General features: G+C 36.2%; 1 protein-coding gene across 6 annotated transcripts in view; it reads right to left on the bottom strand.

Moving 5' to 3' along the window:
* LOC112917310 (C-type lectin domain family 4 member D-like) overlaps positions 1-23,060 on the bottom strand; it is a 26,683-nt gene extending 3,623 nt beyond the window's left edge. Inside the window, exons 1-6 of one of the 6 annotated variants that reach the window (XM_025995272.2) lie at positions 22,966-23,060; positions 7,207-7,309; positions 5,024-5,113; positions 2,437-2,541; positions 1,337-1,488; positions 184-299 (exon numbers count right to left, since the gene is read on the bottom strand). In XM_025995272.2, coding sequence (XP_025851057.1) covers positions 184-299; positions 1,337-1,488; positions 2,437-2,541; positions 5,024-5,113; positions 7,207-7,237 — 494 coding nt within the window. In that variant the 5' untranslated portion in view covers positions 7,238-7,309; positions 22,966-23,060. Of the gene's footprint in view, positions 1-183; positions 300-1,336; positions 1,489-2,436; positions 2,542-5,023; positions 5,114-7,206; positions 7,310-14,525; positions 14,650-22,965 lie in introns of those variants that run through there. The other 5 variants (XM_025995274.2, XM_025995273.2, XM_072766081.1 and 2 more) reach the window with 5 other exon arrangements.

Here is a 23,060-nt window from a genome sequence, read left to right as displayed (position 1 = left end):
GGTTACATAACACATGGTGTTCTATTCTGAGTAAGCATTTCTACATCAGTATACTCCAGAATACTGAAGTATTCTTCAGTATGTTTATTGAATGAAACATGAATCATTTGGGTAGCCCAAATGATTTCTGCTTACTATTTTCTCACCTTTACCCCCAGCTCTTCACCCAGTCAATATACTCACAAAATATCTGGTTTAAATGGTGTTTTGTCCACCGACGACCACAGGCCTTTATGGTTCTCATCTATAAGTCCCAGGAAATATGAAAACTGTCTATCCAAAAATTGAATAATAAAGTTCTGCATAAAAATAGAAATTTTTATAAGTATATTTGCATTTGTTATTTAATAACTGTTATGTTAAGAAAAGAGGGAAAAGATCTAGATTACCAGCTAAGCACAAAAGCACTGTCTTCAGTCAGATCTGCTTTCAAACCCTGCCTCTCCCATATATTGTGTAATGTTAGTAAGTGCTCTAATCTCACCAAACCCAAGACTTCTCATCTTCAAAAGGGACCACTCTACTACTTCACAGAGTTTCTATGAAGAGTTAGTGAGATCAGACTTGCAAATCCCTTAGCACAGTGCTTAATAGGATCCAAATTTTTAAACTTTCATTTTTAAAATTGCCTTCTTTAATTGCTTGTGTATTAAATTAAGTTCCATTTTATTCAAAGAGTCAGTGAGCCTATAGGTTGCAAAGCCATTGGAACAGAATCCTCCAGGAAACCCCCCAAACTTAGGAAAGGGTAGACTATGAGCTCTTGTTCATATATGGATGTATATTAGATGAGGAAATACATTTGTTTTTAAAGAACTGAATTAAACTTAAGAATTTTTTAAAATTTAGAATTACAACCATACGACTGAATTATTTTTCCTATGCTTTCTCCTGAGAAGCTATTTCAGTCCTGATTAAACCATTCATTTATTCACTTACTTACCAAACATTTTATCAAGACCTATCCAGTGTGCTTAGCACTGTGCAGGACTTTGGAGATGCAAAGATTAGAAAAGCAGGGCCCCACCCTCTACCAAGTGAATGGGGCAGAGAACAGATAAGCTCAGTGCTATTATCACACAATGCACAAAGTACACGGAAGCATCTCCAAATTAGAACAGGGAGGATGGAGAAGGGAAGGTGGTCAGGATATTTTTCTGGAGGAAATGACACAAAAATCAAATCTGGAAAGACCAGACGTTGGCCAGATGAAGAAAAAGGAGAGAGGAAGATAAAAGAGATGAAGCAAAGGCATAGACGCAGAGCAGAGAAATTCCTTTTTCTCTGCAAAGAGATTCAAATGAACAGAGAGACAGATGGGAGCCTCCTAACATACCAGCTCAGCTTCTGTGCTGATGGTAGCCAAGTGAGCCCCCATACTCGTGCAGTTCCTTTCACTCTCAGCCCAGGTCTTGTTGTCATTAAGAGGAAGATAGCAGTTGGACTGGAAGGCTCTCCAGCCAAAAGGACAGCAACTGCCCCTGCTCCCTGGTGAGAAATTAAAACAAAAATCACTTACAAAGGAGCATTTCATCTGTAACAGATTGCATAGCTATGCTGTTAACTATACAGTTAATATTTTGGGGATTCACAAAATCATTCGTTCCCCCTCTTTCAAAAATCCTGAAAATTACATTTCTAAATGTTTTTTGAACAAAAGTTTCTGAATCATATAGTGACTATAAGAAAATTACAAGATATTCTCTTAGAAGACATCATCATTTTTCAATGTCCCTACATCTATTTACTTCATATATGAAGTGTTTCTAAAACAAAGTCTTTTGCAGGAAATTTTATCTAAAGGGGGTAAAGAACCTATAGAACTCTCAAGGGTTTCCTCATCCTCCCAAATGAGGTTTTACAAATTCCCGCATAATAAAAGAGATAAAGTCACTTCAGCAAAGCTCTCTATTCTAGCAGGAAACAGTCCTTAAGATACACCTGAATCAAAAGAAAATGGAATTAAATTAGTATTAGTATTATGTTTTGGATTTCTGGAAATGGACCTTAGACGTGTAGTTATATTCTCCAGTTATACAACTGATTACAGTCATGAGAAATCTATTCCTATTTATTGACATTCCCTCTTGCACCAGATACTCATCTTATAATTTAATCTCTCTTGGTTTACTACTGATAACTTTATTTATTTTTTTAAAGATTTTATTTATTTATTCATGAGAGACAGAGACAGAGAGAGTGAGAGAGAGAGAGAGAGAGGCAGAGACACAGGCAGAGGGAGAAGCAGGCTCCATGCAGGGAGCCCGACGTGGGACTCGATCCCAGGTCTACTAGGATCAGGCCCTGGGCTGAAGGCGGTGCTAAACAGCTGAGCCACCAGCGCTGCTCAGTACTGATAACTTTAAATCCAGATCATGAACCTGAATGGAAATGGAAGAAAGAAATAAATTCTCCTGTGCCCTTTGCTATCTGTACCTTTCAATTTTGATATCTCTCTGGTACATATCAGCTTCGTGTGGTACTCTGGTAACTTGAACACTCCCATTCCTTTACTGCAGCGTAGAAAGTTGTGATGAGTCACTGTCAAAAGGGAAAAGAGTTAGCTTTTTTGGTTTTGTTTTGTTGTTGTTGTTGCTTTAGTTTTCTTTTCCTCTATAATCATTTAATTAGGGAAATGGGAGTTGGTCACTCTGATCTTTCTCTTCTCCTGAGTTAAGGTAACTATCCCCTATTCTTACTTCCCAGGTCCTTTGTTCCAGCTCCAGGTGAATAGGTTGAAAAGAATTGTTGAAATTTAATATTTTTAGTATCATATTATCCATGTTGTGCTTTATGGTAGTAGTTCTGCAAACCTTCATGTGTATATGCTTTTAAGCATATTTTTCTATCAGAATATGTGTTAGAGTGGAGATTTTTAGTGAACACCAGGATAGTTCTGCCAAGTTTTACGAGCTATATACATTTATTGGTCTTTTAAGTATTTTTACTTTGAGGGGTGCCTGGTTGGCTCACTTGGTTGAGCATCTGACTTGATTTTGGCTCAGATCATGGTCTCAGGGTTGTGTGATCCAGCCCCACATTGGGCTCTGTGCTGGGCATGGAGCCTGTTTAAGTTTCTCTCTCTCTCTCTCTCCCCCCCTCCACCCTCTACCTCTCCCCACTCATACACACTCTCTCCCTTAAAAAATATAAATAAATAAATATTTTTACTTTCAAATATAACTGAGTGCAAAGAAGTGAAAAACACAAATGTACAGTTTATCAAATTATTGAAAAGTGACCACTTCAGGTAACAACAACCCAGCTTAAGAAACACAGTATTGCCAACATCCCCAGATGGCCTTCACCTCCCAAATACAACCCACTTCCTCTCTCTTAAAGATAACTATGCCATGGCTTTTAAAGTAATCACTTTGTGCTTTGCTTCACAATTTTACCACTTAATAACATATCCCTAAACCATACAGATCACATTTGACTACTTTTGAACTTTAAATAAATAAAATCATAAAATATGTACTCTTTTGGTTCTGCTTTTGCTCAGTGTAATTTCTGAAATTTATCTATATTGTTACACACAACTATAATCCATTCATTTTTATTGCTATAAAGTGATCTACTGTCTTAATGAATTAAAATATATTTATATATTCTTCTGGTAGACATTTGCATTGCTCCCAGTGTTTGACTATTATGAATTATGCCACTTTTGAACATTTTGACCATGCATCCTAGAGCACAGAAGTATGCATCTCTGTAGGATACATGCCTAGGAGTGGAATTGCTGGTTGTAGGATATATATATTGCCAACTATGATAGTGGCAAAGTTTTCTTTCTTTTTTTTTAATTGGAGTTCAATTTGCCAACATATAGCATATCACCCAGTGTGGCAAAGTTTTCCAAGCTGGTTGTACTGCTCTATGCTCCCATCGGCGGCAACTCATCAGAGGTCCAGTTGCTCCACACCATCATCAATATTTCATAGTGCCAGACTTTTTAATTGTTGCCATCCTAGTATTGTGCAGTGGTATCTCATTGTGAGTTGAATTTTCATTTCCCTGAAACCTAATGAGGTTGACATTTTTGTATGTGTTTATTAAACATTTCCAATTTCTTTTCTATAGTACCTGTTCAAAATTTTGCCTACTTTCCTGCTGTATTGTCAGGAGTTTTTCCTATTGATTTAAAAGTATTGTTTGTATATACTGTACACTAATTTTTAATCATTACATGCATTACAAACACCTCCTGTGGCTGTTTTCCTTCTTGATATTTCTGTTGCACAGTATTCTTACTTTATTTTCTCCATTGGATAGCACGAGTAAGAAATCATTCTCTGCCTTGAGGATAAATATATTCTCCATTTATCTTCTAAAAAGCACTACTGATTTGCTTTTCACATTTTGGCCAATAATCCACTTCGGGTTGGTTTTGTACATAATACAAGACAGGAGACCAATTTCACTTTTTGAATAAGGATACTCAATGGTCCTCTAGCACATGAACTGAACAAAATTGTCCTTTCCCGATAACTGCAGTATCCCCTTCTGTTTTATATAAAGAGTTCATACATGCAGGATCTGTAACTAAGCTCTCTATTCCTCTCCTCTGGTCTATTTATCTGTACTTGCACCTATACAATATCACCATAATTATAATAACTTTATACAAGGTCTTGCTATTAGAAAGAACAAATCTTTCTCAATTGTTCTTCTTTTCAAAACCAGACTACAGTCCATCTGAAAGCTGGGTTGTTGCTGGTTACTGTTTACTGATAAGATGCAGCCCTTTATAATCTCAGTCAAAAATGGGGCATGATTTACTACAGTCACCAACCTTTGTATGTATAGAAAAGAGTTTGACTCCCATTTTTCATTCTCTGACACAAGACAGCACCATCAAAGGTTAAAAATATAGCTCTGGATTTTAAAGTCAAGACCCTAAAAAGCAGTATGGATTGAAATATTGGGAGAAAATCAAAATAACAAAAGGCCTAGAGAAACTTTTTGAAAGTTGTTTGGGGAAATAATTCACAGAGTTTCATTTCTGTTAATAACTTACCCAAACAATTTGCAATAAAACAAGCACTGAGAAGTGAGATGAAAAAAACAGCAGTGGCCCAAGGGATCAGCTGCAGATGCTGGCCTCCTACTAGGATAAAAGGAAAGATAAATAAATATATTGCCTTCTCAGCCACAAGAACTCGGGAAAATATTCTACTGAAGAGCAAGCTAAATATGAAATCATAATACTTTAGATCTAGAGGAGAGCTTAAAGATTTCCTCCTGAATAAATCAATTTTAGAGCTTACTGATAAAAACATACATACATACATAAAAATATAAACAATTTTTTAGAATGGAAAGTCTTTATAAGACAGAAAACCTGAAAATCATAAAAAATTGATAATTTGGGTCCATAAAATTAAAACATCTATATAACACAAAAAATGTTGAAACACAAAGGACATATGAAAGAAAAATTTGTCACAATATTAATGTCTAGACTGTATAGAGAATTTCAAAAATCAGTTTGAAAACTGAGCAAAAATCTGCTGAAAATTTAATTTGCTAAAATTATAAACAGTCATTAAAAAGTATGCTCAAAGGAATGTAAACTACAATACTATGGTATAATTTTTCACATATGAGATTTTTAAAAGAAAATAGAAAATACACAGCGTCAGCAAGACTGAGGAGAGATAAACTCTTCTGGTGAGGAAATACATGCTTATGCTAAACTATAAATTAGAAAGCCGTTAGATCAAGTTAGCAGCACTTACCAACTTTTTTTTAAAGATTTTATTTATTCATGAGAGACACAGAGAGAGAGGCAGAGACACAGGCAGAGGGAGAAGCAGGCTCCATGCAGGGAGCCCAATGTGGGACTCCATCCCAGGTCTCCAGGATGACACCTGGGCCAAAGGCAGGCGCTCAACCACTGAGCCACCCAGACATCCCGAGCACTTATCAATTTTTAAATGAATTACATTTGCCACAACAATTTCAATTATAGAGCTCTATCATTTAGAAATAAATGAACTGAAAAAAATTAAAATAAATAAAATAAAAAAGAAATAAATGAACTGGATGTCTGGGTGGCTCAGTTAGTTAAGTATCTGCCTGAATCTCAGGTCATGATCTCAGGGTCCTGGGATGGAGCCCCATATCAAAAGTCAAAAGGTGGGCTCCCTGCTGAGCAGGAAGTCTGCTTCTCACTCTCCCTCTGCCTCCCTCTCTCCCACTCGCTCATGTGTGCTCTCTATGTCTCTTAAATAAATAAATAAATAAATAAATAAATAAATAAATAAATAAAATCTTTTTTTAAAAAAAGAAATAACTGAACTTATTTATATGGAAGGATATTCAATGTAGCACTTTTGGAAGTAGAAAAATGCACCAGAAACCAATAGTTGCATGTGCATTATTAATAGTAAATATTCTGAATTATGATGAATTTCTATGATGGAATTCTTCACAGTGATTAAAATAATCCTATATATTTGTGTGTATTGACAGAAAAAGTCTTCATGACATTTTATATTGTTACATAAAAATTGTATGTCAGGGCAGCCTGCGTGGCTCAGTGGTTTAGCGCCGCCCTCAGTCCAGGGCATCATCCTGGAGTCCCAGGATCGAGTCCCACGTCAGACTCCCTGCATGGAGCCTGCTTCTCCCTCTGCCTGTAAATAAAATCTTTAAAAAAAATGTATTTCAGGACCAGTGTACAATGTGGCTCCATTGAAGGCTGCCATGGTGGAGTGATGAGGTGAAGCAAAAATATTAATTTAAAAATTATGTATTTCACATTTTTCCTATTTCCCAAAAATATGGCTTAATATTCTTGTAATACAAATATATTGTGTCCTTTAAGTACAGCTTAAAATGGGATAAAGTCAGAGCCTCAGGTAAACTGAGCCTTATTCAGTGTATTTTGTATATCTTCCTTCTTCCTCTTGCCTTTAAAAGAATCTTCCTAAATTACTCTCTTTCTTCCCATCTTTTTTTTTCTGTATAATTTATCTTCTTTCTTGGCTGAATTTATGTTTCACAAAGAAGTTTCTCTTACCCAACATATTGAATCTATGAGCTTCCTCTTCACCAAAGTCTTTGACATTTCCTTTAACTCTTCCTCCTCATCATCTTCAATCTTTCACAACTATTAACTACTAACAATTCGTATTTTTAAATCTTAGTTGTAATGATATTTGTCTCCTTAAAACTGAGAGGAGAGAATGTACTCACGTTTATTTTGAGGTTCTGCTTGCCCCATCATGGGTTAACTCTCTTGCTGTCCTGTGGTTGGGAGAACTAGAGCTTCTCTTACTTCTTCCCCAAGTGCGTATTTCTGTGGGTAAAGGAGTAAACCCTCAGAAATACTTGAGACTGAACACTAATGTTACTTATTCTGGTAAGATCAGAAAGTTCCCTAAATAAAAGACAAGTCAAAAGAAGAAGTCTTTTCAAAGACAGGTTTCCCTTGATCACTCTGGGAGACAGCAAAGGCAAAAGGAAATTGGGAAAGCAACACCCAAAAACAGCCAGTAGAAATTTCCACTAAGTATGTTGAGATCACTAGATGAGTGTGTAATGTGACATTTCTCAATGTGTTTTCACTCATTCAAACAAAAAGTTTAGCAATACCCTAAGAGAATAATCATTATGCCTAATGAAAATTTAATAAGCATTCCTTCATCTCTCTTTTTTCATTTATGGATGTTATATTTTCAAAGGTAATTACAGGCTGGAGGTAAATTCTGCCTTAAAAAGTACTCTGAAAAAAAGTTCTCTGAGCTGAGTAAGTTGTGTGCAAGATACCAAAAGACAATGTGAACATCGAGCTGAAGCTTTTATTTTTTTTTTTTTTGAGCTGAAGCTTTTAATGTACACAGTGTACATATATTGTATGGAAAGACACAGGAACTTTTGTTTTGGAATTGAGAAGAGGATGGTGGAGCTATTGATTAAATCCCCAAATCCTCCTACAGGAGAGAAAAATAAGCTTGTTAAGGCAAAGGCAAATGAAATGTAACATTCTGTGATAAAGACAGCATCAGGGTCCCTGACTTCTTCTACAGTACTGTCCTAGACTGAATGTTTGTGTTCCCATCCATGCTGGCATCATGATCTCAAATGTTCCAGCCTCTAGAACTGTGAGAAATAAGTGCCTGTTTTTTAAGCCACCAATCTATGGTATTTTGTTAGAGCAGCCTGAGATCACAAAAACAAGTATCTAGCATCTTAGAGAGTCTTCCTAAATTTCATCTTCAGAATATGGCCCTTTTCCTGCATTCTTCCTTAAGCTACAATATTACTTTAAGTATACCTACATATATATATTTAGTGGACCTGAATAACGTACTACTTTGCTATGTTAAGCTGGAAATAGGAGGAAGTAAAACTACATCTTTGACAACACATATATTTTTCAACACCGTCACAACCCAAAGCATTTCCACAGCAACAACAGTATTTACCCACACACTCTCATAAACAACCCTAGAAACTAGATCTTTGTCTAAAGTAATATGTGTTGGGACACCTGGGTGGCTCAGTGGTTGAGCATCTGCCTTCGGCTCAGGTCATGATCCTGGGGTCCTGGAATCGAGTCCTGCATCAGGCTCCCCACAGGGAGCCTGCTTCTCCCTCTGCCTATGTCTCTGTCTGTCTGTCTGTCTGTCTCTGTGTGTGTGTGTGTCTCTTATGAATAAATAAATAAAATCTTAAAAAAAATAAAGTAATATGTGTTTGTGGCACCTGAGTGGCTCAGTGGTTGAGCATATGCCTCTGGCTCAGGGCATGATCCCAGGGTCCTGGAATTGAGTCCTGCATCAGGCTCCCTACAGGGAGCCTGTTTCTCCCCTCTGCCTATGCCCCTCTCTCATGAATAAATAAATAAAAATCTCTTTAAAAAAATAAAGTAATATGTGTTCTTTATTAAAAGAATCTAGGGTCCTAGAGGATATATAAATCCCACCTAGAACAAGAAAAAATAAACTACAGCTGGCATATTTTGTGTCCCCAGAAAACAAACACGATTTCAAACACATGAGAGACACTCTGCTCTAGAAAGTTTCCTGAGCCAAATGAAACGCTGTGTCCAGATATAGTTAAGATCACAAAAAGACAGGGGTGCCCACGTGGATCAGTTGGTAAAGCAAGTGTCCAACTCTTAATTTCAGCTCAGGTCATGACCTCAGGTTGTGGGATAGAGCCCTGCATTGGGCTCTGCACCCAGCAGGGAGCCTGCTTGAGATTCTCTCTCCCTCTGCATCCGAGCTCTCTCTCTAAAATAAATGAATATATATATTTTAAATAGCTATAGCATCAACAACTTCTAAATGGATGGAGACACAATAAAAATGTAAATGGTGACATCAAAAATGTAAAAAGAGGGAGAGTAAAAGATGGAGTTTTGGCATGGAAGCAAAGTTAAATTGCTATCAACATAAAATAGACTGTTATATCTACAAGATATTTTATGTAAACCTCATTGGAATCACAAAGTAAAAATCTAAAATATAAACTAAGATAAAGAGAAAGGAATCAAAGCATACCACTACAGAAAATCATTTATTGCAAAGGAAAGCATAAAGAAAGGAAGGAAAAAAAATGGAACCATGAAACACAGAAAACAATAAGATGGCATTAACAAGTCCTTGCCTATCAATAATTACTCTCATTGTTAATGAATTGAGTTCTCTAATCAAAGGCACAGAGTGGCTGGATGGTTAAAAAAACAAGACCTAACTATATGCTGAGTACAAGAGATTCACCTCAGCTCCAAACATATACAGAGATTCAAAATAAAGAGATAGCAAAAGATACTCTATGCAAGCAAAAACAAAAAAGTATCCATCCTAATATAAGACAATATAAACTTTAAGCCCAAAATGGTAACAAGAGACAAAGATAGTTATTATATAATGGCAAAAGATCAATACATCAAGAAGATAAAACAAACAAATATACATACATGCATACAACATCAGAGCATCTATAATATTTCAAGAAAGTATAAAGAGACCCAAAGAGAGAAATAGGAAACAACACAATAATAGTAGGGTTCTCAATTGCTCACTTTCAACAAGATCACTGAGACAGAAAATCAATAAAAAAACAATGTACTTGAAAATAACTTTAGACCAAATGAACCCAAGAGACAAATCTAGAACATTCCATCCAATAGCAGTAGAATATACAAGTAGAATATACATTCTTCTCAAGTGCAAATGGAATACTTTCTTCCAAACATTTAAAGAATTAATGGAAATCCTCAAACTTTTCCAAAAAATTGAAAAGGAGGAAACACTCCCAAATTCATTTTATGAGGATAGCATTACTCTGATACAATAGCCAGATAAAGATACTACAAGAAAAGAGAACTATAGACCATTATCCCGGATAAATATAGATACAAAAAAACTCAACAAAATATAGCAAACCAAATTCAACCGCACATTTAAAAAAATCATCATTATTAAATAGGAATAATACCTGGGATATAAGGATGGTTCAACAAATGTAAATCAATAAATGTAATGCACCATATTAATAAGATAAAAGATAAAAATCATATGATCATCTCAATAGACGCAGAAAAAGCATTTGACAAACTACAACATTCTTTTATGATAAAAATGCTCAAAAATTAAGTATAGAAGGAATATACTTCAACACAATAAAGGTCATATATGACAAAACCACAGCTAACATCATAATCAATGGTGAACAGGTGAAAGTTTTTTCTCTAAGATCAGAAATAAGACAAAGGTACCCACTCTTCCCACTCTTATTCAACACAACATTAGAAATCTTAGCCAGAGCAATCAGGGAAAACAAATCAAAGGTATCCAAAGAAAAGGAACAAGTAAAATTGCTTTCATTTATATTTGATCCCATATATAAAACAATCCTAAGAATCCCAACGAAAAACTTCTAGAATTAATTAACATATTCGATAAAGTTGTAAGATACACAATTATCTTACAGAAAATAATTGTGTTTCTATAGACCACAAAAAAAACATCTGAAAAAGAAATAAAGAAAACAATTCCATTCACAATAGCATCAAAAACACTAAAATAATTAGGAATAAATCTAACCAAGGAAGTAAAATAACTGCACAGAAAACTACAAGACTTTGATGAAAAAAATTAAGGAGGACACAAACAAATGGAAAGATACCCTATATTCATGGATCAGGAGAATTAATATTGTTAAAATGTCTACACACATTTTATACATATAAATCATCTATAGATTCAATGCAATCATCAAAATCTCAATGACATTTTTCACAAAAATAAAAAAATTATACTAAAATTTGTATGGCACAACAAAAGACTCTAAATAGCCAAAGCAACCTTGAGAAAAAGAGAACAAAACTGGAAAATAACACTTCCTGATTTCAAATTATACTACAAAGCTAAGTAATGAAAACTGTGGCACTGGCATTAAAATAGACACATAGATCGATGGAGTCAGACTGGAAGCCCAGAAACTCCTGCACCTATGGTCAACAAATATTTGACAAGGAAGCCAAGAATAGTCAATGGAGATAGAACCATCCCTTCAAAATAGTGTTAGGAAAAGTGGATAGCCACAAGTGTAAGAATGTGGTGCTTACACTTATCTTACACCACTTATAAAAATGAACTGAAAATGGAGTAAAGACTTTAAGAATATCTGAAACTATAAGACTCCCAGAAAAAAAAACATAGGGATAAAATTCCTTGACATTGGTGTCAGCAATGATTTCCTGGATATGAGAGCAAAAAACACAAGCAGCAAAAGCAAAGGATGAATAAGTAGGATGACCTCCAATTTAAAAGCTTTCTGCTTTTTTAAAAAGCCTTTTTTTCAGATATTCAAAAACATTTATTAATAAAATGAAAAGGTAACTTACAAAATGGAGGAAAACATTTACAAAACACATATCTAGTACAGCATTAACATCTAAAAAATATAAAGAACTTGGGACGCCTGGGCGGCTCAGCAGTTTTGCACCTGCCTTCGGCCAAGGGCATGATCCTGAAGTCTCAGGATGGAGTCCGTATCAGGCTCCCTGCATGGAGCCTGCCTCTCTCTTTCTCTCTTTCTCTCTCTCTGTGTCTCTAATGAATAAAATAAAATAGATAGATAGATAGATAGATACATAGACAGATAGAACTAATACAATTCAATAGCAAAAACCCCTAACAGTCCAATTTAAAAACAGGCAGAGGAACTGAATCATCTCCAAAGAAGACATACCGATTGCCGGAAGGCACATGAAAAGGTGCTCGACATCACTAATCATCAGGGAAATGCAAATCAAAAGCACAGTGGAAAAAAAAAAAGCACAATGACATACCACCTCACACCTGTTAAAATTAAGGTTATTATATAAAGAAGACAAGAGATAACGACTGTTGACAAGGATCCGGAGAAAAGGGAACCCTAGAGCACTGCTGGTAAGAATGTAAATTGGTACAGCTACTATGGAAAAGTGTGGAAGTTCCTCAAAAAATTATAAATAAACCTACCAATGATCCAGTAATACCACTTATGTTTTCATATCTAAAGAAACTGAAATTAGAATATTGTAGGGATATCTATAGCATTACTCAGAACAGCCAAGATATGGAAACAACCTAAGTGTCCATCAACAGATGAATGGATAAGGAAGATACGGTATAAATATGCAATGGAATATTATTCAAACATGAGAAGGAAGGAAATCCTGCCATTTGCAACCATTTGGATGGACATTGAGGACATTATGCTAAGTGAGTTAAGTCAGGTAGAAAAAGATAAGTACTATATGATATTACTTATGTATGGAATCAAAAACTGACAAACTGAGGAACAGAGAGTAGAATGGTAGTCACCAAGGGTTGAATGGTGAGTGGGGGAAATGGGGAGATACTGGTCAAAGGTACAAACTTCCAGTTATGAGATTAACAGTCTAATGTACAACATGTTAAGTATAGCTAAAAATATTATATATACTTGAATGTTACTTAAAAAATAGATTTTAAACATTTGCCACACAAAAGAAATGGCAAATATGTGACAGGATGCAGGTGGTAGCTAATACTACAGTGGTAATCATCTTGCTATTTGTAAATGCATCAATTGTATACCTTAAAATTACACAATGTTCTATGTCAACTATATCTCAATAACACTGAAGGGAAAATTTTGCATCCTTACAACAGAATATATTTGGCAATAAAAAGGAATAAAATACTGCTACATGCTACAATATGGATGAATCTTAACAACATTATGCTAAGTGAAAGCCAACCACCAAAGACCACATATTGTGTGATTCCATTTATATGAAGTGTCCGGATTGGGAAAATTCAAAAAGTAGATTAGTGATTGCCTAGGGCAGGGCATGGTGATATAGATTTTGGAGTAATGACTAAGCAGTGTGAGGTGTCTTCTTGGGTAATGATATGTTCTAACATTGATTATGATGAAAGTTGCATAAATCTGTGAATATGCAAAAAAGCCACTGATCTATATACTTTACATGACTGAGTTATATGGAATGTAAATTATATCTCAATAAAGCTCTAAAGAAAAAAGATTTACTCTACATCTGAATGTCTACCAACTCATGAACAAATAAATAAAATGTGCTGTATTTATAAATGAAATATTACTTAGCAATAAAAAAGTATAAAATATTGACATATCAACAACCTCAGAAACATCATGCTAAGATAAAAAGTCAGACACAAAAAATACATATTGTTAATTTTTTAAAATGAAATATCTACAAAAGGTAAATCCATAGATTATATAGTGAGGAAATTAGTGGTTGCCAGGGACCAGGAGTGGGAATGAGGAGTAACTGAAAATAGGCACAAGAAATCTTTTTGATGGGCAGCCTGGGTGGCTCAGCAGTTTAGCGCTGCCTTCAGCCCAGGGCGTGAGCCTGGAGACCCGGGATTGAGTCCCACATCGGGCTCCCTGCATGAAGCCTGCTTCTCCCTCTGCCTGTGTCTCTGCCTCTCTCTCTGTGTGTGTCTCTCATGAATAAATAAATAAAATCTTTAAAAAAAAACTTATGGAGTGATGAAAAAGTTCTATATCTGTATTGTGGAAATGGTTTTACAACTCTACAAATTTTCTAAAAATCACTGAATTATAAACTTAAAACATCTTATGGTATATAAAGTATACCACAATAAAGCTGTCTTATAATAATAATAATAACAATAACAACTTTAAATGGAATAGACTAAATTATCCAACCAAAAGACATAGGAGTGGCTAAATGGATAAAACAAAATTACATGCGGCCTCTAAGAGACTCCAGCTCTAAGGACACCCCCAGTCTGAAAGTAAAGAGATGAAAAGAGATACTCCACGCAAATGGAAATGAAAAGAGAGTAGGTTGTAGCTATTCTTAGACAAAATAGTTTCTAAGACAAAGACTATAATAAGAAATAGCAAAAGTCAAAATAAAATGAATAAAGGAGTCAATTCAACAAGATGATATAACATTTGTAAATATATATGCAACCAACACAGGCTCACCTAAATATATAAAGCAAATATTAACAGACCTGAAGGGAGAAATAGGCAGCAGTACAGTAATACTTGGAGACCTCAGTGCCCCACTTTCAACAACGGATTGAGGGATCCCTGGGTGGCACAGCGGTTTGGCGCCTGCCTTTGGCCCAGGGTGCGATCCTGGAGATCCGGGATCGAATCCCACGTCGGGCTCCCGGTGCATGGAGCCTGTCTGCCTCTCTCTGTGTGACTATCATAAATAAATTTTTAAAAAAAAATTAAAAAAAAAAAACAATGGATTGATTACCCAGGCAGAAAATCAATAAGGAAACATTGAACTTAAATGACACATGGACCTAACACACATGTACAGAACATTCCATCCAAGAGCAGCATAATATACATTTTTCCCAAGTGTACAGGGAACATTCTCTAGGAGAAATCACGTTAGGCTGGCTATAAAACAAGTCTTAATAAGACTGAAATCATATTAAGCATCTTTTCTGGCTACAATGGCATAAATCTAGAAATAAATTGCAAGAAAAAACCTGAAATTCACAAATATATAAGGTTAAACAACATGTTATACATACGTACTATTCTTTGAGCTACTCTATGTATTTTGATTGGGGAATGTAGTTCTTTTCTTTTAAAGAAATTGTTATTATTTGATTGTGGCATACTTCACATACCATAAAATAATGCTTTAACCAATGGATCAAGAGGAAATTAAAAAAAGAAATCAAACTAAAAATTAAAATGTCTTGAAACAAGTGAAAATGGAAATATAACAAAAAAACTCTTGGGATGTGCAAAAGCAGTTTTAATAGGGAAGTTCACAGCAATAAATATCTACATGATAAAAGATATTATTTCTTGGAAGTAAAAACAAGAACAAGAAAAGGACAAACATCCTTTTAAAAAGTGATATGAAGGGGCACCTAGGTGGCTCAGTCAGTTGAATGTCCAGCTCTTGGTTTTGGCTCAGGTCATGATCTAAGGATTGTGAGATTGTCTCACATCAGGCTCTGCACTAAGCAGGAAGTTTGTTTGGGATTTTCTCTCTCCCTCTCCTTCTTTCTCTTCCACTGCTCACACTCAAATAAATAAATAAATAAATAAATAAATAAATAAATAATTTTTTTTTTTTTAATGATATGAAAATCAAATCAGGCTACTAAGTTCATTAAGATGTTGGTCAGACAACCCTTCCAAATAAGCAAACCAATGTGTGGCAACCAGGCCCAGAAATGGAGATGAGTCTATGGAATGCAAGCCAGAGTTAGAGTGAGGGATCCAGGATAATCTGTTATTCAGAATGTCACCGTGCATTATTGCAAAGCCTGTTAGTTGAGAAAATTCTGAGCTGCACATTCTTTTGGGTTGTACAATCTCTTCCATACTATGGGTTTCAGTTTTTGCCATTTTCACTATAATGGCTTTAGTCAGACTGTCCCACATTATCTCACAGATGAATTATTACTCTAAAGTGAAAGAAACATTTCAACTCCAAATCTTGTGTCAAAACTTAGCAAAGAAATAGTTGTTTGCACTCAAAGTGTCTGGACTCAGTCTGATGATGAAACCTGAAAAAGAGAAATAGGAAATACATAACAGGGAAATTCCTGATGAAGAAACCAGGGCCAGGAAGGTAATGGAAATAAAAACGAATCAGTTGATTAGTTGCAAATATTTGGAAAGTATCTACTATGTGCTAAGCTCTTTGTAGTTTGTGGGAATACAACAGGGAACATTGTCTTTCACCAGTTCCACAGTGTACCTATTATGTACCAGGGACTTTTCTAGGCATTGGGGAAAAGGCCATGGGCAAAATAGGTCCAAATTGTCCATCCTCCTAATGCTGACACTGTATTATGGTAAAACAGATTTTCAACAAATGCTTATATATTTAATGAATACTGCCCAGAAAGAATTACCGGGTAATAATGAAGAAAAATGGGAGCACATGGGATCCCTGGGTGGTGCAGAGGTTTGGCGCATGCCTTTGGCCCAGGGCCGGATCCTAGAGACCCGGGATCGAATCCCACGTCGGGCTCCCGGTGCATGGAGCCTGCTTCTCCCTCTGCCTATGTCTCTGCCTCTCTCTCTCTGTGTGTGTGTGTGTGTGTGTGTGACTATCATAAAAAAAAAATGGGAGCACATAACTCAGAATGGGGCTGAAATAGGGATGTAGAGGAAGGAAAGAAGGCACCGTGGAGGAAGGGATGATGTAGAAGTTTGAATAGGACTTGTCTGTCCCACCACATCCCACAAGTGCTGGGAGATTTAAAGACAATATGAGATTGCATAGTTAGTAAATAACCCACTAATTAGATGAAACAGGATCTCATTCAAATGTGACAGAGACTCAGTATTTTTCAAGATATTTCTCTCATTCTTTGTCCTAAAATAATACAAGAAGTGAACACATAAAAATGACAAACTAATGCTCACAGACTCAAAGTATTTTTAAAAGATTGAGCATCAAGAAAGGACCCTAAACTCTTCCAGAGAGAAAAAAAATGCAGATTTACTCAAAAGAAATACATAAAGTTGATCTTTGACTTCTTACCATTATAACTGGGTATTAGGAATAATGTAATTACACCTTCATAGGTCACTGGGCCTACGTTTTCTCACCTCAGGGAAGGTATTTGGCACCGGGACAAAAAGAAAAAAATTCTGATGATATCTCTTTTTCCCCTTTGTTTTTCAGAAGATGGTGATACTTAGAGTGATTCATCTAAAAGGCAAATAAAGAGATAGAAGAGGAGATTTCCAAAGACTTAGATGTGAACACAAGTTGTCACATTCCAGTAACCCTAAGGACTTGTACTCTGCATCTTGACAGAGATACCCAAAGTGGATAGACCTCAGAGAAGAAAAACTGTTTAGTTCACTGAGAGAAACTGAACTGTTGTCACAGAAAATCTGATGCCATCCACTACCCAGATCCCAGACAGATTCAAACAATGGGACAAGCTGTGGTGACCCCATTGCACTGCCAATTAAGAGTCCCTCTCTCTTTTACTGGACAACACATAAGCTTCCTGGATCCTTCTGCAATAGCAGTGAGGGAAAAGGAGCTCCAAGATGACTGAGACTGAGTTTCCTACCAGGCTGGCATACCAGAATCTCAGAATCAGATTTATTTGTACTTAAAACTGTGAAATTATTCACACATTTAAGTTTGTAGACAAAGAGTTATGACCACAACAACAAAGAAAAAGGCACAATGTACAAGAAACAGTAGGTCTAACCAGGAGAGCCAGGAAGGGAAGTCCTTGAATGGCCACTGTGAATAGCAATGGGTCCACTATGGAGCAGTAGGAGGAGGGCTCTGGAAACAACAGATTAAAGCTGAATGCCATGTAAGAGGCACACTAATTGGAAGGGTTGAAAAATAAGAGCATAAGAGAAACAGGATATCTAATAAAAGGCAATTAACAATACTAGGGGGGAAAGCTGTATGAGAAAGTAGAGTCCAATTAGGAAGCAAATTAAAATGTAGCTCGAGTTAAAATAACTTATAGAATCTAAGCAAGTAGAATCCATTTGACCTGGGTGAAAGGCTCAATCTCCTCTAAATAAATCAGAACTAAGACATAGGACCCATACATTATCTTAGCATTCGTCATGATTTACAAAATGTAAATGAAGGCATCTTAATACTCTGTTTTGATGAAGATAGCCATTATAAACAAGGGAGTAAAACAAATTTGGCTTTTTTTACAGTCTTCAGTTATGACAGTTCAAAAACCACAGGCTTTTCATGTTAATGAAGAAGATGAACTATATCCACAGTTTCCAAAGCAGGAAATACCTCAGGGATTTCTCAAACAATAAAGTATTTTGGGCACCTGGGTGGCTCAGTTGTTGAGCCACTGACTTTGGCCTGATTCCTGGGTCCTGGGATCCAGTCCTGCATCAGGCTCCCCACACAGTCTACTTCTCCCTCTGCCGGTGTCTCTGCCTGTGTCTCTGCCTGTGTCTCTGCCTCTCTGTGTGTGTGTCTCATGAATAAACAAAATCTTTAAAAAAAAAAAATTAAAAAGAGCCTACTGTCGGAGCATGCACGGTCCCAGCTGCCCCAACCAACATACTTCAGCACGATCCACATTGTGGCAGTGCCTGGAATACCAATGCATGCCAGAAGGAGACTCATGTGGCTGTATCTCAAATGTTGGGAACTGATTGTTGCACAGAAGTGTAAGAGAGCGGAGAAAGCCACGCTAGAGAAGCTCCTCTAGAGAGCAAGAGTGAAGTCCGTCTGCAGCGATGCTGTGGCATGGACCTTTGCCTCTTTCCTTCTGCGACGTGCACAGGCAGCCACCTTTCAGCACAGCGTTCTGCTCCGGCCACCCTCTGAGCAGGACAGGGTTTTCTTCCTTGACTCTCTTCAGGTACTAAAGATGCAATTTCCAGGGAGGATTTTTTTTTTTTAAGCTGTACTATTTTATTAGGCAGAACAATATAACCTCATAGCTGTAAGGAAAGATTGTTTTTAAGAAAGTCCACTACAGTATTGATCCTCGCTGTAAGTAGTTTTCTATTTTTATCACTCCCTAAATAAATTCCGGTTTTTTCCTCAAATTACTTTTCTCTCTCCTAGAATTATATTTAGAAGTTGACAGGTAATGGATAAAACTGCCTAAAGATAATAACAGAAAATAACAATATTGGGATCCCTGGGTGGCGCAGCGGTTTGGCGCCTGCCTTTGACCCAGGGCACGATCCTGGAGACCCGGGATCAAGTCCCATGTCGGGCTCCCGGTGCATGGAGCCTGCTTCTCCCTCTGCCTGTGTCTCTGCCTCTCTCTCTCTGTGTGTGACTATCATAAATAAATAAAAATTAAAAAAAAAAAAAAAAAAGAAAAGAACAATATTATTGAGGTTTCGTGCTGGTGTGAGGGTCTCTCTCACCACAGGGGAAGGATGTGTTTTTTGTATCCAGTTGATACCCTGGTATGTGTTTGGGATTTGACTTGTGTCTGTACCTAGTAAGCACATATTATTTATTAGCAATGATATATTAAAAAAAAAAAGTTTGCCATTTTAAAAGCAAAAGAAAAAACCATAAAATATTTGTATCCATAAAATATTTATTTTAAAAAACTTCCATAAAATATTTATCCATAAAATATTTATTTTAAAAAACTTCTTCCAGCTGATCAATGACCATCATTAACATAAAATATTTATTTTAAAAAACTTCTTCCAGCTTATCAACGACCATCGTTAACACTCTGACTGTGGTCTTGAAATGCTATTTTCCACTAAGAGAAAGCCGAGTTTCTCATAAGAACGGATGATTGCATGTCTGGGGGAAGGAATGTAGAGATGAACCTGGAACCATTTCAAATAGCAAGGAAGTTACCAAACAGTTCTCCAATCATGTTAAAAATATTCAGAAGTCAACCTTATGAGTCTTTCTCTGGTCAAAAGTTATTATTTGAGCTTTAATATGAAGAATTCCAATGGATTGACACCCATCAAATATCTTTAAATCCATGAGTTTAAAATGTTAACATATGAACTAATTAAACTATCTTATAAGAGTTACGGAGAACAAATTCATGAATGTTGATAGTAAGTAAATTGAAAGAATCAAGTATACATCCTATGTTTCTTAGATGAAATGTTACAGGTACAATAGTTGAAAGGGAAAAATCTCTTACTAAAAGCATTCCAACTGATAAAGGACAAAGAAATTATACAATTACAATATCAGCATTTTGTAACCCAGTGAATTAATGGATCTAGTCATCAAAAGCCACCAGTGGCCACTAGTGACTACTAGCATCACAAAAAGAGAAAAAATGTGATAGAGTTATGTAGCTGCTGGGTAATGAAATTCTTACTTATGAAAAGAAAATAAGTCACAAAATTATTCATTTTGAATAGAATTATGGCTTTTGAAAGGGTTGATAGTATAATAAAAGCTAAAGATAGAATGACATATTAAGACAAATTACCATAATTTAAGAATACCAAAGATAGAAGGAGTATTTTTAAAAATCCCAGAGAAAAAGAACAAATCTCCTACAAAGGAAGAAAAGTCTGATTTACCTCATGTTTCTCAATAGTAACATTGGATGCAAGAAGACAATGGAATAATATTTTTAATTTATTTTTAAAAAAGTATTTGGGGATGGGACGCCTAGATGGCTCAACAGTTAAGGGTCTGCCTTCAGCTCAGGGTGTGATCTCAGGGTCCCAGGATCGAGCCCAGTGTCATGTTCCTTGCTCAATGGGGAGCCTGCTTCTCTCCCTCCCTCAGCCTGCCCCTCCCCCTGCTGTACTCTTTCTGTCAAATAAATAAATAAAATCTTTTTTAAAAAAAGTATTTGGGATGCCTGGGTGGCTCAGTGGTTGAGTGTCTGCCTTTGGCTTAAGGCGTGATCCCGGAGTCCTGGGATCGAGTCCCACATCGGGCTCCCTGCATGGAGCCTGCTTCTCTCTCTCTCTCTCTGTCTCTCATGAATAAGTAAATAAATCTTAAAAAAAAAAATAAATTAAATTAAAAAAATTAAAAAATTTAAAAAAATAAAATCTTTTGAAAGAAAAAAAGAAAGAGAGATGAGTTTCTAACAGTTTTACTTTGTTGGTAATGATTTATCAAAATTTATAATAAAGATATATTTTGAATATTCTATCCTCATGATAATTTTGATGATAAGTCAATCCAGAAGAAATTTTATAACATGTAAAGTCCAATGTTCCTTAGGAAATAAAAGTATCAAATATATACTTATATTACATATTTTAGAAAATTGGGGAAGTATGATATAAATATTAGTTGAAGGGGAAAAGAATAAAACATACAACGGTTAAGGAATACATGTTCATTTTTTTATGAATGATGGTAGTAGGGGTAACACTTCTGTAATAGTAATTAATCACTAGTAGATAGGTTTTAAAAAGAGATGTAAGAGTTCTTTAAATGTCAATATTTATAATATTTTAGAACTGAAAGCCTTTCTTTTTTAAAAAAGATTTTACTTATTTATTAGAGAGAGAGAGCAAGAGTGAGAGAGCACAAGCAGGGGGAGCAGCAGAGGGAGAGGGAAAATTTAATCAATACCCATCTCATTCATTTCAGAGCATTCCAAAAGCAAAAGCTAAAGCTCCACCTGCTGCTTGCAAGAAGGCATTCTTTAAAACTCTAGTTGCAAGTATTTCTCCAGAGGACAGGAGGAAGACTATCCTGATAGAATTTCATTCTGGCTCTTCAGAAGGGCCAGCTCCATAATCATTTGACAAAAGAACCCCAATGTGACAAGAGAACCAGACATCAGGGAGAGTAAAGAAAATTATCCCTCACCTCATACACAATATTCTTGCCAAATAGCAAAAAAGAGAAAATTGCCACATCTCACAGAAATAAAACTTCTGTCTTCTTTTAACCTCTCATAGGTTTCTCCATAGAGCAGAGGATCAGATTATTTAGTTCTTAAAGTAGCAAGAGTCTGAAATCTATTTGGATTTTTTTTCTTGGCAGGAGTAAGGCCATAAAGACTACTACCAACATGCACTTTGCCTCTCTTTGACTTTTTTCAGTAGACATAGTGTGAGGCAGACAATGATTCTGAAATGTCCTAATTCTTCACAAATGAAGTTACCAGGACTATATTTTAGAGTGAGGGCAGTTTCATCCTGAGCCATGTCCCAAGATCCAAACTGACCAGTAATAAAGCTAATACTTGGAATGGAGAAGGCTATTATTGAGAACCTTATATATCAAAAAGAAGATTTTATCCATTTAATAAGGGTGAGGATAATGTGAAGCAAGAACTGTTATGAGGGGCACCTGGGTGGCTCAGTGGTTGAGTGCCTGCCTTTGGCTCAGGTCGTGATCCAGGGGTCCTGGGATCGAGTCCCACATCAGGCTCCCCCCGGGGAGCCTGTTTTTCCCTCTGATTATGTATGTCTCTGCCTCTCTCTGTGTCTCTTATGAATAAATAAATAAAATCTTAAAAAAAAAAATAACTGTTATGAAGTGTGCCTGGGTGGCTCAGTTGGCTAAGCATCTGCCTTCCGCTCAGGTCATGATCCCAGGGTCCTGGGACCAACTCTACCCATGTTGGGCTCCCTGCTCAGGGTGGGGAGCCTGCTTCTCCTTCTCCCTCTGCCCCTCTCCACCAGTCATGCCCTCTCTCTCTCTCTCTCTGTCTCAAATAAATAAATAAAATCTTAAAGCACAAAGAAATTAGGAACTATTATGAATAACTTCTAGTGTTGGCTTGAGCAAATTACATAGTGTATGTTGGTAGCATTATTGAGATTAAGAAGTGTGGAGGAAAAATTGTTTTGAGGGTGAATGCAGAGCCTGATATGAACATGTAAGTGTGGAGATATCTTAAAGCAGAGGCTTTATTTAAAAAAAAAAGAGAGAGAGAGAGAGAGAGAGAGAGAGAATAAACCAATGTTGAGATCAACCCTGACCTCTCTCTGAGAAAAGGGAAAATCTAGTTAGACATCGCAACACCTTACCTGCTATGCTTGTCCCTTCACTGAAGCAGGTTAAATGTGAATGATATGTTTGTAGTTCAAACAGCCTCTTGCCAGTTTTGCCATATGTAAAATGA

Source organism: Vulpes vulpes, chromosome 8 (assembly GCF_048418805.1).
Source record: "Vulpes vulpes isolate BD-2025 chromosome 8, VulVul3, whole genome shotgun sequence".
Lineage (NCBI taxonomy): Eukaryota > Metazoa > Chordata > Mammalia > Carnivora > Canidae > Vulpes > Vulpes vulpes.
This window is presented reverse-complemented; position numbering and strand designations above follow the sequence as displayed.